The sequence below is a fragment of the Nesoenas mayeri genome, assembly GCF_963082525.1.
Source record: "Nesoenas mayeri genome assembly, chromosome: 1".
NCBI classification, from domain to species: Eukaryota; Metazoa; Chordata; class Aves; order Columbiformes; family Columbidae; genus Nesoenas; species Nesoenas mayeri.
In genome coordinates, this window is record NC_137541.1 from 104,791,590 (window position 1) to 104,810,851 (window position 19,262).

Here is a 19,262-nt window from a genome sequence, read left to right on the forward strand (position 1 = left end):
AAATAGTTCCTTTTTCATGTAATAAGGCATTTAAAGCAAAGCAGGTATATGGACATTATACCTGAACATGTACTGCCTCACTTCTTCCTCTAATGCTGTGCACATCTCCAGCTGACACACAAGAGCAGTGAAGGTGAGGTAAATACAAACACAACAGCAGAGCTACTCTGCACTGAAGGATAAAACTCTCTGGACAACAAATGGCTCTGAACTGGCCATAGGTAAGCCTAAAGCAGAAGCTATAAAGTTTCCATCCGTCTACACATTAAATTCCTAGAATGATATTCCAACAGAAATGAGGGCAGAGGGGTAGGGGAGAGGAATGGAAGTAGATATCATTAAATGAATCTTGTTCATTTTTGAAAGGGATTAGATGATGAGACTATGTGTGATAGCAGATGACCAGATTTGATGGCCCAAGATGTCACTTCTATAGCCCTGTATTCCTGTGTCTAAAAAAAAAGGGAAGACTTTGTTCTAAGTAAAAAAGGGGGAAATGCTGCTGGAAACCAGTTTATACATGAAGTTGTTCTTGGCTGATAGGATCAAAAAATATTGGCAGGTGGTTACTTCTATGCTAATGGGATAGTCATATAGCCAAGACACATGTCTGTGTACCTGCCCTCCTTATGGGTATGGCAATGTCTATCCTCAATTGCTAGTGACCAGTCACTCCGTTTACCCTTTGAACTTGCACTGGAGCCATTAAAGGTTAGGTGTAAAAAGATATAGGCGCAGGAGTCCTTTCTAAATTCTACAAAAGAGTATATTTTCCTGGAACATGCTGCCAGGGATGAAGGTCTTTTGCCAATTGCATTGTACTATATGGCTTACAACAGGGATGTCATCATGCCAGGAGGAAAGCAACACCATACTAAACACACACTGCAGGAAAATTAAGATAGAAAATGACAGAGAAGAAAGGAGAGATGAAATACTGGTCTTCATGGAAAGGAAACAGGTGGTTACAGAATTTAGCTGTTACATGAAATCATACTTGAATTTAATTTCACGGATTTGTTTGAGCAATAATTGGAAAATCATTTGCTGGCAGCTCATGTGCTGGCATTGTGTCTCCACAGACAATGATTGCATTACAATGAGAGGTGGGATGTCTGTAATGAGAAATCCACCACCCTGCTTCATGCCAGCTTCTGTGTTGTTAAGCAGTGCATGAACCAAAGCAAAACAAAGCACTGGAGTGAGTGAGAACACGCTCATAAACAGCAGTATGTGAAACGCCAGCCTACATCATGCATTTTGCCGTAGCAAAGAAGGCTCCACATCTCCTCTAAGCTTGACTTCAGCCCATTCCCATCTGACAGAAATTAAATTGCAGAATATGATGAATATTAGAGAGGAATTCCAGGTCTTCTCAAAAATCAGGGAAAAAACAGACAGTTTGACCGTTCCATTTAACAGGACAAAACCTATAGACTGTGAAAATTACGAGAATGAACATTCAAAACGATGAGTCAGGTCCCTGAAAAAATAATGAGATGGACTACAAAATGAATAGCCCTTTAAAAAAAGAATGACATTGGGAATTTTTTTCTTTTTTTTTTGGCCTTCTGATAGATGAACAGTGTCTGTGCCCTTCTTTCAGAAACAGATCACTCAAAGAGAGGGGACTGGGCAGAATACAAGGAGATTTTAGATTCTCCTACCTGTTTAAGTGTCACTAGCCCAAATTGTATTTGCTCTAGTGTCATGCGATGCTGTTGTGGTTGCTGTGCAGCTCCATCTCCCCTGCCAGTTTAATGGGGAACTTTGTCTGCCTGTGCTTAGGTAATATTTAAATGTTATTTCAGCAGCTATAAGGATCAGGAATTTAATCTTCCAAAGAAAAATGTACTGCTAAAAATACCTTTACCTTTATTGTCAGGTTGGAGCTTTAAGAAAAAGTCTCAGAAATCTTGCAATATATGATAATATATTTAGAATTGGCAATACTAGGAGAAAAAAAAAATCCCACTTCTCTCAATAAACCAAACACTGTGGGCTTTGCACATGTTTAAGATTTTTCATAGAAATGGCACATAGCCAACATTAACAGTGACCATGCATGTTCTACTCCTATTCTGGTATTTGCAGAATAAAATCCTAGAATGTGAAGTCTCCTATCCCAATAGCTGAGCTGCAGATGGGTGTAGCTTGAAAGAATGAAGGGATAAGAATAGAAACAAAACGATATTTTTGATACCATTCCCACTCATAGTGAGGCATTTGTTGCTTTTCATGCTTATGAGGTGATAATAATGCTTTTTTTTTCTGGAAACAGAAGGGACTTGTACCCTTCTCTCCAGGACTATTTAAATTTCCATCAGTACTTGTATACTTAATAAGGATCACCTATTTCTCATTAGAAAAAAAAACCAACATGTGAGGACTATTCTGTAGTTCACTCACAAACTGCCCCACTTGCAGGATAATTAATGAAAATGATGTCTCATATTGTGATGCACAGCACCCTTCTCTTGTGGGGTTGATGTCCTTCTCTTCAGTGAGAGTTGTCACTGACATCAAGGGAAGTTTTGAGGAGTCACAATGCGTCGGGCTACAGTGTGATAGGTGCTTGTAAAGAAGTGGGTTAGAATACAGTTTAATGGTTGTTGCAGATTAAACAACACATCAAATCCCAGTTAAAATTACATGTTCTCTTAAATTTATGAAAAAGATTATTGGATTATGTAATGTGTAAAACCAATACCCTAAGGGTTTAATATGATACCAGCAGTTCTTCAGTTTCGTGTTGCAGACTATTCACAAGCAGTCTGTATGTGTAGTATTCTGAAGCACTTTTTTAGCATTGAGAGATTATCAGAGAAGTAGCACAATGGTGATGAGTATCAACATTCAAAACCCCTAAGAGAAAGGATGAGATTGGAGATCATCTTGAGAATAATCTGTTTAATCTGTTTACAAACATTTTACTTCTTTTTTTTTTTTTTTTTTTTTTTTTTTTTTTTTTTTTTTTAATTAAAGAACTTCCCCCTTCACTGATGGTACTACTTTGGGGATTTGGTGTATAGGAGAAGACTGGCTTCAAGGTTTGATACCCCAAAGAGAGCTGTGGTTGGGATTGGCAGGAACTGGGCAACAGCAAAGAGAAAGGGAAAAGATATGAGGACAGACCATCAGGATGCAAAGAGTTTGGGCTCTGGGTCACGTAGGTGTCCCTGGGAGAGATGTAGGTAGATGGGCAAACGTAGGAGGAGTTGAAGAAAGTGTGTCCAGGGCCAGAGAAAAGACAGGACCAGGGCAGGAATGGGCAAAGAATTAACAGGAAGCACAATGTCTCAGCCTGACTTCTGATTTCAGGACTTGATTGTACTGCATGTACTTCTGAGCTTCCTTGGCTGCATGTGTGTGTCACCCTCCTCCTCTGGCTTTTCCTCAGAGGATGATGGCTGGCTACAGCAGCTGTGTTTGGACAGTGGTTGTGCCTGTGCTGAGCTCTGCCGCTGGCCTGTCTGAGGACACATCTGCTCTTTTCTGGAGAAAACACTGATATTTGAAACAACATGGTCAGGTATTAAAGATCAACAGCATGAGGGCTTCTGATTAATTAAATGTTGTCAGGCTATTTATTTTTTTCCCACAGAATGTTTTATTTTGACTTCTGTGACAAAGGAGTCCACAGCCTGCAGGACTTTTACCGTCCTCCCTGCAGAAGTGAGAAATATAGGCTCTAAATGATGCTATAAGGGGGTGACCAGAAATGAAAGAGGTTGAGATGGGGTGGGAAGAGAGACAGGCCCACAGCCCAAGTCTGAATGATTTCTTAGGAAATTCTGTTGAAATCAGGGGATGAAAGAGGAGAGTTTGAATGAAATGCTGAGTAAAGAAATCCCAGTAGTGCCCGCTGCACTTTGACAGCATTTAAAGAATCAGCAGGTGCTGCTCAGAAGGGCTTAGTGTGCGAGGGAATCCTCAGGAAGAGAATCTAAAGTTTAAGACAGGCAATGCTGCCCTGTTATACTTGGATTACAGCCCTGCCTCTCCCACAACAATGTTCAGTAATATTATTGATTTCTTATTTAAAATTATTTGTGTCATTGTGCCAGCTGATTCTTTGTTTTCTGTGTCTGATTCTGCATTTTGTTCTCTTCATACTCTTATTTGCATTTTTCCAAGGCTCAGTTCTTCCTTGACAGCAGGATGGGTGAGGGAGCAGGGAGGGAAAGAAGAGAGCAATTTTGCCTCTCCTCCTGGGTGGAATGCTGGCCCTGTGCTGTGCCTGGAGTGCTGGGATGCTGGAGATGTGACTCTCTCCTTCTCCCTCATGACTCCTGTCTGCTCAGCTGGAACAGAGAAGGTGCCCAACAGTAGAGGTCCCCCTGAGCAAGCTGTGCCACCTGAGCCTGGCTAACTGCCTGGGGAAGGAGTGCTCAGGTAGCTGAAGACAAAATCAAGTACTTTGTCAGCTTCTTCTCCTTTCAGCTTTAGAGTTTGTTCATAAAACTGTTCCCACCAGTGTTTTATGGTGCTAGGTCAGCAAATTTATTGTTTATGCATCTCAAATGCCTTGGTGGTGGGTGCTTGAAAAATAAAATAATTGTTCTATAGCAGTTTCTTCTATGTTATTAACAATTAAAGTATATTAATCAATGTAATTTCCAGTTAAACTTGCACTTTGCACCAAACATCCAGAGGCCTTTCTTGAATTTGCCAAGTGTGAGACATTCATTTTTCCAAAACATTTTCTGTGAATGACAGCATTATTGTAGGCAATGTTGGTGGCTATACCTGCCTAATGCTTTCCGCTTCTGATCCTATTTTCTTATTAATGTAAATATATAGGTAGAGGCATAACACCTGGGTTTGGAAACAGTTGCAGGGTGATATTTTTACTGAAAAAGAGTCAACTGCTATAAATTGACCCACCATCATGGTCTTCACTGGAGTTACTTCAGACTCCAGCAGCTGAATAATTAACATGCAGTAATCTTGTTGAAAATCAATGGATCTGTGGACAATATCAGGCAATAAGCATTGGTTTCAATGCTTGTGTCACTCCCAGCAAAAGAGATGCAGAATCAAAGAGGTTAACTGTGAATGGCTACTCTGCTGAGATTAATAAGTAGAGGTAATGCTATAAGGGCAGGATCTCTCGAACTAGCCTCATCAATACAGTGAAAATAAATTATTTTCCATTGTCAGGATGAGCAGAAAATAATACAGTTTTCCTGAAAGACACCACTGGTTGGGAAGAGAAAGAAGAGATGTCAGCCTTTGTGTGAACCGACATAATGAGCATTTTCTCAGGTCACCTCCAGAAAAAAAGATAATTGATACATGTAACTAGCATCAGTGGAAATAGATCAATTTATCCCTGGGAGGCCTGAAAGCTGCAGCTGGCTGTATTAACTTTCTCATGAGTTTGATATTAGAATGTCCTGTTCATGTATGTAGTCAAACCCCCAAATCATTTGAGGGTTTGGGAAGGTAGAAAGGGATGAAGGTGGAAGGAAGCATAGTCGGCATGCAGTCCACACAGTAACATCTAAGGGTTGGATAGGCCATGACTACTTCAGTGAGTACAAACAAATGACATATTTAGAAAGGATTCATTTGTATTTGCATGTTTGAAATGAACTTAAAACATCTAAACCATATTTAGAAGATGACTGAAAAGAGACTCCAATATTTCCACATTTCAGAAAAAAATAAAAAAAAAAGCAGAAGCAGTCTTTTGTTAACACTGTAGATTAGCGATTTAAATAGCTCAGTCTTTAATCCAGGAAATTACCTAGTGAAAATGAAACGAGTTGACATTTGCAGGGCACTTAAAATATTTAGATGAGCAAACGGTAGCTTTCTAATGGCATTTGTATGTCTACTAGATATACATTTTTCTATAGATTATTAATTTTTTTTTAGTGCTTATGCTATTTTCTCCTAAAAGGTTAAATGGAAGTTTATTTACTACACTGGTGTTGAGAAGACTACTGGGGGCTTTTCTTCATCTCAGTGTACTTCACTGCCACAGACAACTGATCTCTAATTTCCTGATACTATCATCTTGTACAATGAAGCCTGTGTCAAGAGGAAAATAATATGACTTTTTCAATGTAGCACATGAGTAGGCAAAAACAGAGTTGTGAAATGTGACTTTTGATCAGGATGAGACCATTCTGATCCCAGTTACCTCAATTTCATCTTCTTATCATAGTGATTTGATGGTGGGACAGTAGGACTAGAAGTCCCAGTCAGGCTTTCCCCTGAAATACACATCATGAAGAAGTAGACTGAAAGACCTTAGATCAGCTGTATGTGGTGAGAAGCACAAAACTGGAGACATGGCAGACAGAGTGTAGTGAAATATTTCTCCATACTGATGGCATTGGTCTGTGGGACAACAATATACTTTTTAGATTAGCAGCTGGCCTGTGGGTTCACTGGTATAACTAGAAAAACTATTCTCATTGTACTCTGTCTGTGTTTCAGTGTACCTTTGAATCAGGCAATATATTATCAGTCCTCAGCCTTGATGGTAAATGGGTATAGGGGTCTTTATTGATTTCTTTCTTTGTGTTGAAGTGCTTCTTGTGCTTAAGGTAACCTGAAATTAAAATGTACTCTTTTTATTTTATTTAACTCAAAATCTTAACAATTCTCCTGTTTTTCAGAGCAACTAGTTGTTTGTAATCATGTCATCCGAGTAACTTGGTTTATTAAAAATAGTTTCTTTTTCCCACACAAAAAAGAAAAGAAATGAAGCAGAGGAGAAGTTTTGAAACAGTTTCAATCAAATGTGGGAAAGTAAGCTGAACTACAAAAAAAAAAAAAAAGAAAAAGAAAAAAAAGAAGAAGAAATAAACTTTAAGAATATTCCCATCCAAGTAAAATTCTGCTTTACTGGGACAATAACAACTGAAAAATTAAAATAGAAATTCGGTTTGAATGATGTTCCTTTAGGCTTACTTTCTTCTGTCTGCATTCTTTATCTTTTAAATGCTGTGTGGTTCTAGCTTTTGTTGTATGTATTTTTTTCTTTCTTTTAATGGATAAGTAGTAAGAATGAAGAGTTGGAAATGGCCCTCATACACAACAAAAGCACTCTCTGTTGAAAAAAAACCCACAATGTGATTGTTGTTTCCTTCCTTTGCTTTACCAAAACAAAGCCTGAAAATGTGTGTCCCATGATCAGTCATTTCAGCTTTTGCATTATATGGGTTCAGTATTATACATAAAACATACACTGGTACATTAGTGGGAAGCTCTTCTTGCTATCTTGATGTTGTCTTACCTGTCCTTGTTCTGCTGAGCCAACACAGCCAGCAAGTGCCTGGTTTGCTTATATTCTCTGTTTTCACAGCTCCTATGTCCTTAAAAGCTCAGAGGGTAGAGAGAGTCCAACTTCTGAGATGTTAAATTTCAGTCTTGATCCTTTAAACTGGAAATATGGGGGTTTGGATAAAACCTGTAGATTTCTAATAGATTCTTTTTTTCCCCCTCCAATTTTAGGCTTACTTTAACCTTATCCTGTCCCATGGACTTGAAGAATTTTCCTATGGATGTACAGACATGTACAATGCAGCTAGAGAGCTGTGAGTGAACAATTGCTTTATCTAGCAAAGAACAAAATTTTGCCATAACATTTGGTGATTAAATAATATCTACACTGTCATATTTGTGTGATGAGACTCAGCATTCCTATCTTTTAAGGGCAAATCAGAGAGGAACAGTGCTTTAACTGTCTATCACTGTACCGTGCAAGTCCCTTGTTTCTGTGCTGTTCCTACTCCCTTTCCCTCTCCCAGGGCACATCACCTCTCCCATCAGGGCTGAGTCACTTCCATGGACAGCCACAGTGACGTTGTGTGGGAGAAATTAGATCTCAGAAAAGTAAGAGCAATTAGTACACAGCCAGGGATTAGCTATGTCTGATCAAGGCATGCCATGGCCTTTTGAAAAATGGAAGCAACACACTCGATGAAGCAGAGGTCCTATAGGCACAATTATACCAGTAAGCTGAACACAGCCAAGCCATGGACTTGGGTATCCCCATCTGTACCACATAGCTTTCAGCCCACAAATTTGCACCATTTTGCCCTGTGCCAGTTAACAAGCAGACAAAACAGTGGCTGTGATAATGGCATGTGCTAGTGACCATTCCCAATAGTCCATAGCTACCAGACCACTTTGTTGTGTGTGGGGTTTTTTTGTTTGTTTTGTTTTTTTCTTTTACAAGAAAGAGAGAATGAATTTAACTGGATGGGCATGAGCTGCTGGCCAACACCTGCCTTTGTGGCCACAGTGGTCACAACTAGTTAAGTTTACCCATAAAGGTGTAGCTATTGCAGAAAAAAAATAGACCTCAATGAGTCTGAGCCTCTCTCCTTCCCATCTACACCTTTCTGTGAGAGGTTCACATATTGCAAATGCTGCTGGTTCACATATTGCAAATGCTGCCCCCTTTTGGTGGGGCCCAGCATTCTGTAGTCCAGAAATTCTCATTTTGTTGGTGCCCACCGACTCCATCATCAGAGAATAATGAAAAAAAAGCAAAATGCAGGCTGATATATATGCATAGAGGAATGCCATTTCAGTTGTAAACAGTATCTTTGATGGGCCAGCAAAAATATTTTTAGTGGCAAAGCAGGGCAGTATTTCAGAACATAATGGTATTACTTGTTGCTCTTAATAGAATAATAGTGCAGTAACAGTAACTAGCAAATAACAGCAATAGTGCTGTTGTTAATGAGATAGTTTAAAAATATAACTGAGATAGCATGTATTGAGATAAAAGACATACTCCTCAGACATAATAATATTGGCTTTTGATGTTTTCTGATCAGTTACCATCTAACAAATTCTGATTTCTTTATTGTAGTTGGCTACACTATGAATGATCTGATATTTGAGTGGCTAAGTGATGGACCTGTGCAAGTTGCAGAGGGTTTGACCTTGCCACAGTTTATTCTGAAAGAAGATAAAGAACTTGGTTATTGCACAAAACATTACAACACTGGTGAGCTTTATTCCATTTTTATTCTATTAATTGTTCTAATGGTGTCTATAGTCGATTTGTAAATGAAAAAGCTGGATAAATGAAAAAATATTTTAAAACTCAAATTTGATTCAGCTGCACTTATTTTTAAATCTGAAAAAAAAAGAGAAATTTTCCTCCCTTTTATTTTTGTTTGTTTGAAAGACTTTGTTTCCAAATTCCCTTTCATTTCATTAAAGATACTCCAATATACCTATTCTAATATCCTTAAAATCATTAAGGAATTTAAAATCTTTAAAAACAGATTAAAAAATCTACTTGCTTTTATTTCCTTAAAATGAAACCTTTTAACAAACTGAATCTTTTATTAAATATTGATTCAACGCTTTTAAAGTACTGATTTTTCTGAACTTGATTTAATTCTCCAGCATACCAAAGTGCCAATGAGGAAAAACATCACATTTTCACCAGCTTGTATGTGTGGTCTAATTCATTAAATGCTGTATTTGAAAAGACAATGCTTTCATTGTTGATCTGAATAGTACACAGGCATGACATGTTGGGAAAGTAGATGTTTGCTTAATACTATAACCTTTTTCTTATATTTACTATTTTGAAGTTTCAAATGCTCTGTTTTCTATCTTTAGCTTTACATAAGAAAGAGAACTCTTTTAAAATTTGGATTTAGCTGCTTGGAGTTTATTTAATAGGGACAGCATTTAGAGAATGGCTTGCTGGGTGCTTGCTGGGATTAGATATAATCCCTCTCATCTAAAATAGCTTTTTCATCATTTCAGTCTAAGAGCCAATCTGGTTGCATCAAATATATTTGGCAGAGGTTCTGCCACTGCCAAAAATAAGTCACGTTCATTTATTAGGAAAACAAAATTATTGTTTTTACTTTTTAAACATACAGATTCTCATTTTGGGGCCCAAATTGCCAAGGAAGGTAAACTTTGTGATTCCATAGTCCAAGACACATGGAAAGAGGGACTGCTATGACCTCTCATCTTTTCTCACACTTAAAGGAGATAATTGAGAATAAATTCCAATAGGCAGAGCTTGCTCATTCGTAATTTGGCTGATACAAAGTTCAGCTGTTTCCCTGTATGTAACTCAAACTCTGAGTAAGTGCTTCTCTAATTACGGTCAGATAACCATTTTGCAGAGTCAAACACTGAAAGTAAGAGAGGGGGAAGAGCATGAGCAGTAGCTTCCTTGAATACCCACAAAGATTCCCCAAAAAAAAGATAAAAGTGCAAATTAGTAGCTCCTATTACGTGTAGTTGAACAGAATGAATGTCTAATCATCCAAAGTTAAAAGTGTGTGTGGGGAAATAAAAAGAAATATTCAAGCTAAAGAAAACTTTGCCTACAGGTATGTACTTGGGTCTAGTCTCTGTAGCATGCTCCTTCTGTTTGCTGTGAAATTAAAATGTGGATAAAAGTTGTATTATTCAGCCTTCTCCCACCCACACTGCAAGGTGCTCTGTCCATGTTGCACCATCTGGAGAGCACGTGACATATTGGGCTACTCAAATGCCATTGCTGCCACATGTCCCCACCCCACACCTTTGAGTCCCTAACTGTATAGGCAGACTGGTCAGGGTCAGTCACTATCCAGGCCTCAGGGTCTGTCTTCAGGGTCACAGGTCAGGCCACTTGTATATAAGCTTCTGTCCTGCTAGAAGATATTATTCAAGAATGAGAGTTGGGTTTGTTCAGCCTGGAGAAGAGAAGGCTCCATAGAGACATTGTTGCAGGCTTTCAGTACTTAAAAGAGGCCTGTAAGAAAGATGGGGACAGACTTTTTAGTAGTGCCTGTTGCGACAGGCCAAGGGGTAATGGTTTTAAACTAAAAGAGGGAAGATACAGACTAGACATGAGGAAAACTTTTTTTACAATGAAGATGGTGAAACACTGGCCCAGGTTTCCCAGAGAGGTGGTAGATGCCCCATCCTTGGAGACATTCCAGGTCAGCCTGAATGGGGCTCTGAGCAACCTGATCTAGTTGAAGATGTCCCTGCTCATTGCAGGGGGTTGGACTAGATGACCTTTGGAGGTCCCTTCCAACCCAAACTATTCTATGATTCCGTGATTCTTCTCCCCTCCTCTCATTGCCAAACAGCCTTTAAGTCCCGCTTTGTGCCAACTCTCTCTCCTGCCATTCAGATTTCTAGATCAGAAAAAAAATGTGCATGCATCACGAAAGGAGCAAACAGCCTAATTTCACCTGAAAGGATGAGCAAGAAAAAGTACATCCTCATGCATTTGGCCAACCAACACTAAAGGGGTCCTTTGAAACTATTAGCATAACGTCTCAGGAACTGCAGGCATTTTTGTACTTTGATTAGTCTGCCTCAAGTGAGAGCCTTCACAGTACCTAAATCACAGGCAGGATACACAGTAATTTGGAGAGCAGCACAGAGTGCAAACTGTTGCAACTCAGGACTCCGCATTCCATGCTGCACAACTAGTTCCACTGTCAGGCAATCCTAAACTTCTGTCCTCCTCTACTGCTGTAGAGCAGCTATTTTTTGTTTGAAGAATCACTTCCCATGAGAGATAGTTGCAGGTTTCATGGAGTTAGACTTTTGGCAAAATTCAAACCAGGTTTTGAGCTGATTCTGCCATAAGAAGTAATCTGCAGACACAGGCAAATGACATGACCAGAATGAGAAGGGGTGGGATCTACCACAGGACTGTAAGCGTGTTTATGATTTGTCTGCTTAATTACATGTTTGCTTAATCTCATGTCATTAAAAGACTGAAATACTGCACCCTTTTAAAACTAAATAGTGTATTTGACTAAAGTAAAATCTTACTAAATTTTGAGAAAATAAATGTTGCATTATATTTTCCAGAGGTGAAACCGTTGTGCTAATATTCATTTTCTTGGTTAATTTGAAGAACTGGGCATACTCTGCTTCAGTAGTCCCATGCATCCCCCAAGTTAGCATGCAACAAATGGCTGACTCTTATTTATGTATAAGGAACTGCTTATAGTGTTAGGTTAGGAAGCAAGCCATGCATCTGACTTATGTTTAGAAAAGAGGATAAAAATGTACAAAAAGCATTTATGAAAGTAATTTCATGTTCTAGGAAAGTTTACATGCATTGAAGTCAAGTTTCATTTGGAGCGTCAAATGGGATACTATTTAATCCAGATGTACATTCCTAGCCTGCTGATTGTCATTTTGTCCTGGGTTTCTTTCTGGATCAACATGGATGCTGCTCCAGCTAGAGTTGCACTGGGTATCACTACAGTTTTGACAATGACCACGCAAAGTTCAGGATCTAGAGCTTCCCTCCCAAAAGTAAGAAAATATTTTTGTATCACTTATTTGTTGTTAAAAAGAAATATTTGTACTAATTGTGAAGTTTTTGAAAGATCTGTGTAAACATGCATCTGATAAGAATACAGGAGAAAGTGGTAGTAGTGTAGTGTTAAACTGTTGCAATGCCCTTGTATTCGGATTAAGGCAGGTTTCCTCTGGTTTGTGGGATGGCTGGAGGGTTCAAAGGTATGGATTTTTAATGAGGCTTTACTAGGTTTGACACTAAGTCTTCAGCATGTAGAAGCCAGATTTTTTCCTGAAGCATTTAGGTACCTGACTGGATTTCTGAAAGCACTTTCATGAAAATTGGACATTCTATCTGCCTGGAGACTTGATAAATGCTGTCTGGTCCTTTCTGGACCATTAGAATCTCCAGTATCTTGATGTTTTAAAATATGTCTCTTAGTCCAATGCATATATAAACGTACATAAATATATGTATGCATATATAAAATACATACATATAAATGTATACACCTAGAGGGTTTATCCAGATAATCTTTTCAGTTAGGAACTACTGATGTCTTTGTTTCACAGCAGAATTTGTCCATGTTATCATTTAAGTGTCATCTGCAGACCTTCATCCTGCCTATGCACAAAGATACCCTCTCACTCTAATTTTGTGGTGTTTTTAATCCTGGCTAGATGCTGTAGATGGGTTTACACACTACAAACTGGATTCTTTGTTTAGTCAGGCTGACAGCTCTTTTCAGCATGGGCACAGCCTGAATGCTTCTGCTGATAGCATTCCCAGCAAAATTTCGTGTGCATGCTCAGGCTTTGTACAATTTTCTGGAAGACAGCTCAAAGGTAGATCAGTTTACAATAGTCTAAGGAGTCACGAGATATACTCCCTGAAGTGTCCTCTTTACAGCAGTCCAGCATTGCAGGGACCAGGATCATAAAATTGCTCTAGCAGCAATGAAAGCACAAATTTTGAATGCTTGTACACATCATGATCTATTCCAAAAAGCATTTGTATTTTGTTCTACTTTACCCTTGGTATCGTAGTCTCATTCCAAATACTGTAATTTGTTCAAATGGAACATATATAGGGCAACTTCAAAAGCTGCACAGATTGTGTTACTCTTCTATTGTTAACAAGAAAGTATCACTCAAAATTCTGGTGACTACAACAGTTGGTTCAACCTCACTTGTTCACTTGGAGATATGTATAATTTTCCATGAAAACTGAAAACCTTTCATATATTAAGTCAGACTTTCAAATGGATAATTCCTTAAACATTCATTTAGACAATTCAGGAAATATTACCAAGTGAACACTGAAAAGAAAGTCAACAAAGAGATGATCTTGGCAAGGAGCATAGAGGCTCTGTAGACAGCAAGTTTGGAGTCACCAGAGACTGTGCATAGATGGTACAACACAAGAAGTTCTGCAGTGTTAGCATGCCTAAAATGCTAACACTTCAGAAAGACTTTTCACCATATGCTTTTGGTCCAGCTGAAATGTTTTTCTTTTGTGCATTCTGCCTTGTTTGAGTGGACAAGTATTTGCTGGATAATTTTCTGCTCTTCTGCTGATTGGAAGAAATGGGAAGATCCAGAATATGTTGACTGTGGCTATTTGATTATCAGAGAGGTTCTTCTCCAGCCTCAGGATTAAATAGATTTATATCAGCAGCTGTCAGGGAATGGTGATGTTCTTAACCTACTCCATCCTCCTCTAATGTTTTCTGCTGTGTTCCTTTGCTAGAAAATAGGCACTAAAGAAAAATACCTCATCAGAGAGCCCAGCACACATATTTCAGTCAGGCTACACCTGGTTGTTTTAGTTCCAGTATGTAATTCAGCTGACCTGTACTTTACAGTTTTGGTCTCTATAAAAGTGAGTTAATCCTCATGGAGGCTTTTGAAGGTGTGTCAGTTGACTTAAAAATTTTATTCTAAGTAAAAGATAGCAAACTTGTCAGCTGACTCCCACTTTGCGTGACTCAAGCATCCAAAGAAACACAGGACTGACCAAAACCAAGTGTTTCAAAACAGACTTTGTGTGCACAAGTAGCTGTATGGCCATGTGAAGACATACAGGTCTCCTATTGCCAGTGTCTGAATCCTCACAGAAAGAAGAGGCTTTTCTTGCTGTTGCAAACACATAGCTACTTTGAAACTTCATCTGTAACTTAATACCGAAATTGTATTTCTTAATAAAATCGGTCCATCTGAAATACATTTGGAAATAAAAATATGAAAAGAATTGAATCAAATCACTGTTAAATCAGAAATCACAAAATGGCTCTTTAAAAGTAATGTTTTTGTAAGTGGTGTCTACATATTGTCAAGACAGAGGAAGTTAGGCTGTCAATAAAACATCCATTTAAAAATTGCTCCAAGCATGAATATCTAACAGAATAAGACATGACAGCAGGGTTATTTTTGCAAGAGTACTGAAAAACAGATGAAATTTTGCTTTGTGAAAGCAGCCTAGATTTGAATACAAGTGCTATATTTTTTTCCCCCACCCTTCTTTGTGTCCTATTGTTATTAAGACACGTTTATGCAACTTTACCTACAATTGACCCATGGTTTCATGCTGAAACTTTCTTCTCATTCTTACTTATTTTAGTAGAGCTTTACTACAAAAACAAGAAAGCAACAAAACTCACCAACATTAAGGGGAATAATTCCTTTACCTAAAAATGCAAAGAAGAATTGTGATTAGAAGATTCTTAGTTAGTTTTTTTTGTCAGTTTCCAAGTTACTATCTAGATGATGAAAGTGGTACTGTTCAAAAGCAAATACATACATATTGTTCTCAATCCTCATATAAGATTACATGACAACGTTCTGTATCCTTAAAACTGTTTTTTTCCATATTAATAACTAATATTCATTTTGATGCACAGATTTCATAATTCATAATAATAGATATTCAGTCATTGAAAATTTAACATTTGATTGATACTGATGAAAAAGAAATGTAAAGGAAAGAAAAGGAAATGAAAGAATGAAATTAATTCCAGCTGAGTCTCACGTTTATTGCACATAAAAGAAACATCTAGAGAACATCTTCTAAATGAAATATAGTGATATCTCTAAGGTAAACTTTTTAGCATGTCTGTGGATTATCTTTGAAGTATTTTGAAATTCTGGCTAAGAATATAAGGTCAAATTCCAGCATCAGCAACATAGTAATAAAGAAATAAAAGAAATAAGTAAACTTTCTTTTTTTCCCTTCCTCTTCTACAACGTCGATTTATTTGTTATAAAAGGTAAGAATAAGCCATGAAATGGTTTACATCTCAACAAAGCTACTATTCTAGATAGGGAGAGAAACCTGCAGTGCCTGTTTCAGAAAGCAGCAATATTCTCTTCCTCTCTGGTTTTAGCATTAGCTGAAGAATACCTCATGGAATACTTTATTCCTTCATGGACATGAAATAATGATTTTCTGAATAGGGTGTATCTGCAGAGAAATATTTACCATGGTGCCAACCTCTTGCAGTGATGAAATTATTTCATGTTTGATAGAGAAGACTAGTGAGGGGTCCTGTGATCAGAGTTACCACCACTGACTGTGCTTCGGAGTGGTAAGGAGCTCACCGAGAAAGCTGGGATTGAATACTCTCTCTCCAGTTTGGCTAATCCATAGCTGGGATGCCCAGGAGTAGTGATCCAGAACAGCAGGGTTCCTGTGATCTGTTCCCCTTCCCACACATTCACGTGTATAAGTCTTACCCACATCTGGTACTTGGTGTCCGGATTCCTTTGGTTGTGTCATTGTTTTCGCCTTAGAAACTCTGGCTAGATAAATGTTTGTGCACCCAGCTACATCAGTAGGGCTTGCTGATCAGCCAGCTGAGCAGAAATCCTGGTTGTCAGCTGGGTGATCAGCGTGACCACACATCCACAATGAAACTCTCAGGAAACCCTGAGCTTCCTATGCAAGTCTGGTGCTTTAGCCTAGGACTTCCCATGCACCTCGGATCTGATGGACTTTATCTGTGCAAAGAAACTCTAGGTCACACAAACCAGGAATCTGATGTAACTTACAGTATATCCATGCAATACTCAACATGTGCTTAGATTCAATGCCTTCTGGAAGTATCAGACCAATGACACAAAAACACTAGCATGTATTCATCGAAACATGGACTAAGGGAAACAGAGAAACAGAATATGTCTTTACATATTCCATGGTCTCAGCTGTGTATAAGCTGGGGGAGTACAGAGGAGGATATCAATGTACAATAGCACAGAATTGTTAAGAAGTGTTAGAAAACAGTTATTTTCTTCAGAGTATTGAATGACTATTCTCTTGCTATTCTATTTATTTTGGAAAAAAACTTCCCTTTTGTTGAATCAACAGAATAAAAAGTTTGAAAGCATTTTCAGAAGAGGCATTTGAAAGAATAATCCGTTCTCTGCTGTGCTAGTAATTGGGTATTTTTCAGATTGCTTTCTTCTTAAAACACTTATATAAATCAAACCTTAGCAATAACAGTCCTAGAAAATGAATTGCTTTTAATGCCATGAAGCAAAACATTTGAGGATACTTTAAGTCAAGTAAGTGATAGGAACTGTATTTTACACAGTTGCATAGCATTCATATTGTGTTATTTGAATGCTCAGTGCTTAATGAATGCATATTCCTTCCCCAGGGAGCATTCTGTGCAGGAAAAATGTCTCATTCAAAGCTCACTGAAATGTCCGGGAGACCTTCCGTTCACTTCATTTTGCTTTGGATCACTAAATGCATTAGCAAATGCAATAAAAGCATTATACTCTAATAGGTGCAGAGACTTGCAAAACCAAAGCCAATGATGTCTATCCCCTTTGGCAGTAAATGGCTGGTTTTATGTGCTGTCGACTATCCCCAGCATTTTTGGAAACTTTTCAAGATCCTTGGGCTTCTAGCAGACCACTCTGAGAAAGTAATATCTCCTTGTTTAAATGCCAAAAGTTATCAAGTAAAGAAGCTCCAAGAATACAGCACAATTTTTACTTTAAATTAAGGTTAAAAAATGTCATAACAAAAGTTTTTTAGAAAAAGGAAGAAGTGAGCAGGAATAACAACAAAGCAAAAGGAAGAGATGCTGTGATCAGAGATGATACAATATTATTCTGTGTTCATTTGTTTCATAGGATGTAGAGCACATAAGGTGATAGTTTACTCTTTCATGTAGCAAAACACAAAGATAGCACATTTTGGTGAGCATTATGGTAAAGAAACAATAAGAAAGTAACTTGGAATAGAAGGAGTTTTTTGACAAAATTATTTTTACTCCAGTCTGAGGATCTGAAGAGAAAATAAAATAATAATTCAGCGATGATGAGACATGTTAATTGACACTTGGCTTATATGGATTTCTGAACACTTCACATGCTGCTTACATAATTGATGACAATCCTATTTTTATTAGATGTTTACAAATTCCTATTGGAGACCCGATAGTCCTAAAACATTACCTTGACATTTAATATATCTGCCCTATGTCACATATTTATGTATTCTGACAGAGCAACTGTGAACAAATTTCTACTTAAAAAAAAACTTCTTCATGGACCTTGAATGGATTTAAAAAGAAGCATCCTAGTGACTGTCAGTTTTCTTGACTGTAACAAAAGTGGGCATGCTGTCCAAACTCTTGAGAAGTCAGGGTGTGCTGTCAGGTAACCACGAGGATCTAGTATTCAGTCATGTGCCTACATCGAAATATTTTAGCATTCACTTGTTTTGTTCATTTCTAAAGTTCTTATATAACTTTTCCCCTCCCTGTTATAGTTTAAACATATAACATGGTCTCATAACATGACATACAACTTTTTTTTTTTTTTTGACCTTGGCAAAGCTAGGTATAACTAAATCTTGTATTCAGATAATGTTTTCAATATCTATTTTTATATCCCATATAGTATTTGAATCTGGATACAGAAATCTGTTCTACACTACTAACAAAGGGAATCACCTAGGCTGAGCTTATTTTTTGACAAAATAAGTTCTGAAATAAAACAAGGGTCATAAATAAGTGAGCATGTGTTTGCTTACTGTGACTTATTGAAGCAATTACCGAATACAAACTGATTGTGACTAAATATAGAGTTCTGTGCATAAAATAAGCAGTCCTACAAAATACTATAAAATAAATTCCTCTTGAGTTGTTTATAAACATCTCCTCATAAGTTATAGTTCAAAAAAGGTGTTTTCTAATTCTGCTCTACAGCTTTTTCACATTCCATTTCTTTATTCTTCCTTCTTCCCCCTCTACTTATGTTTTCTCATGAATGGTTTTGAGGTAAGATATCAATCTGTTTGTGCTTGATGGCAAGAGAGTGTTTGAACTGTGGTGGAAGATGTGAGGCATGTATCAGATGATACGTAATGTACCAGAGAGAACTTTCTAACCACTCCAAGTATCAATAGCACTGTGGCCACATTAGCACCAGCTTGAAAATACATACTCGGCCCTGATGAAAAGAGTGTGTAGTGCCCAGAAGCTTCTCTGGTGCTTCCGCTTACATCAACTGGTGTCCTTGCAAATCTTGCACCTTTGAGATCTGGGTAGATATCTATGCAGCTAACTTTTGTAGTTGCAAATTCACTGCAAGGGGTATCTCAATTAAAGCCACCTGGGATGAGCTTTGCCACAGTTACATATGCTGTCATCATGCATCCATTTGAGGAAGAGTTTTTTTCTTCCATATCACAACCATTTCCACTTCTGTAAAACTAAAGATTTGGGTCTGCTGTATAGGTAAGAAGGAAAAAAGCAGCAGGATCCATGTTTCTTGTGAGAAGAGAAGGAGGAAGAAGGATAAGGATATTAATCAGAGCACCTAAATCTGTCGCTAGAAATTGCCACATTATTCTGTTTAGCTTGGCCACAGATATGAGATGTCCTGGTCAATCTTTGGGTTTTAAATTGGTTACATAGCGGAATTCTTGCTGTCCTTCATTGTGTACAAAGCTGACTGGCAAGATAGTGACTAGATAAAGACTAAGATATCTG

The 19,262-nt window shown here is 37.9% G+C and overlaps 1 protein-coding gene across 2 annotated transcripts in view; it reads left to right on the top strand.

Annotated features, from left to right (window-relative positions):
- The window catches only part of GLRA2 (glycine receptor alpha 2), a gene marked incomplete at both ends in the record, with an annotated part of 126,136 nt that overhangs the window by 36,086 nt on the left and 70,788 nt on the right, over positions 1 to 19,262 (top strand). For both annotated transcript variants that reach the window (XM_080344050.1, XM_080344049.1), the window contains 3 exons: positions 7,471 to 7,553; positions 8,840 to 8,977; positions 12,059 to 12,273. In XM_080344050.1, the coding sequence (XP_080200176.1) occupies positions 7,471 to 7,553; positions 8,840 to 8,977; positions 12,059 to 12,273 (436 nt within the window). The remainder of the gene's footprint in view (positions 1 to 7,470; positions 7,554 to 8,839; positions 8,978 to 12,058; positions 12,274 to 19,262) is intronic.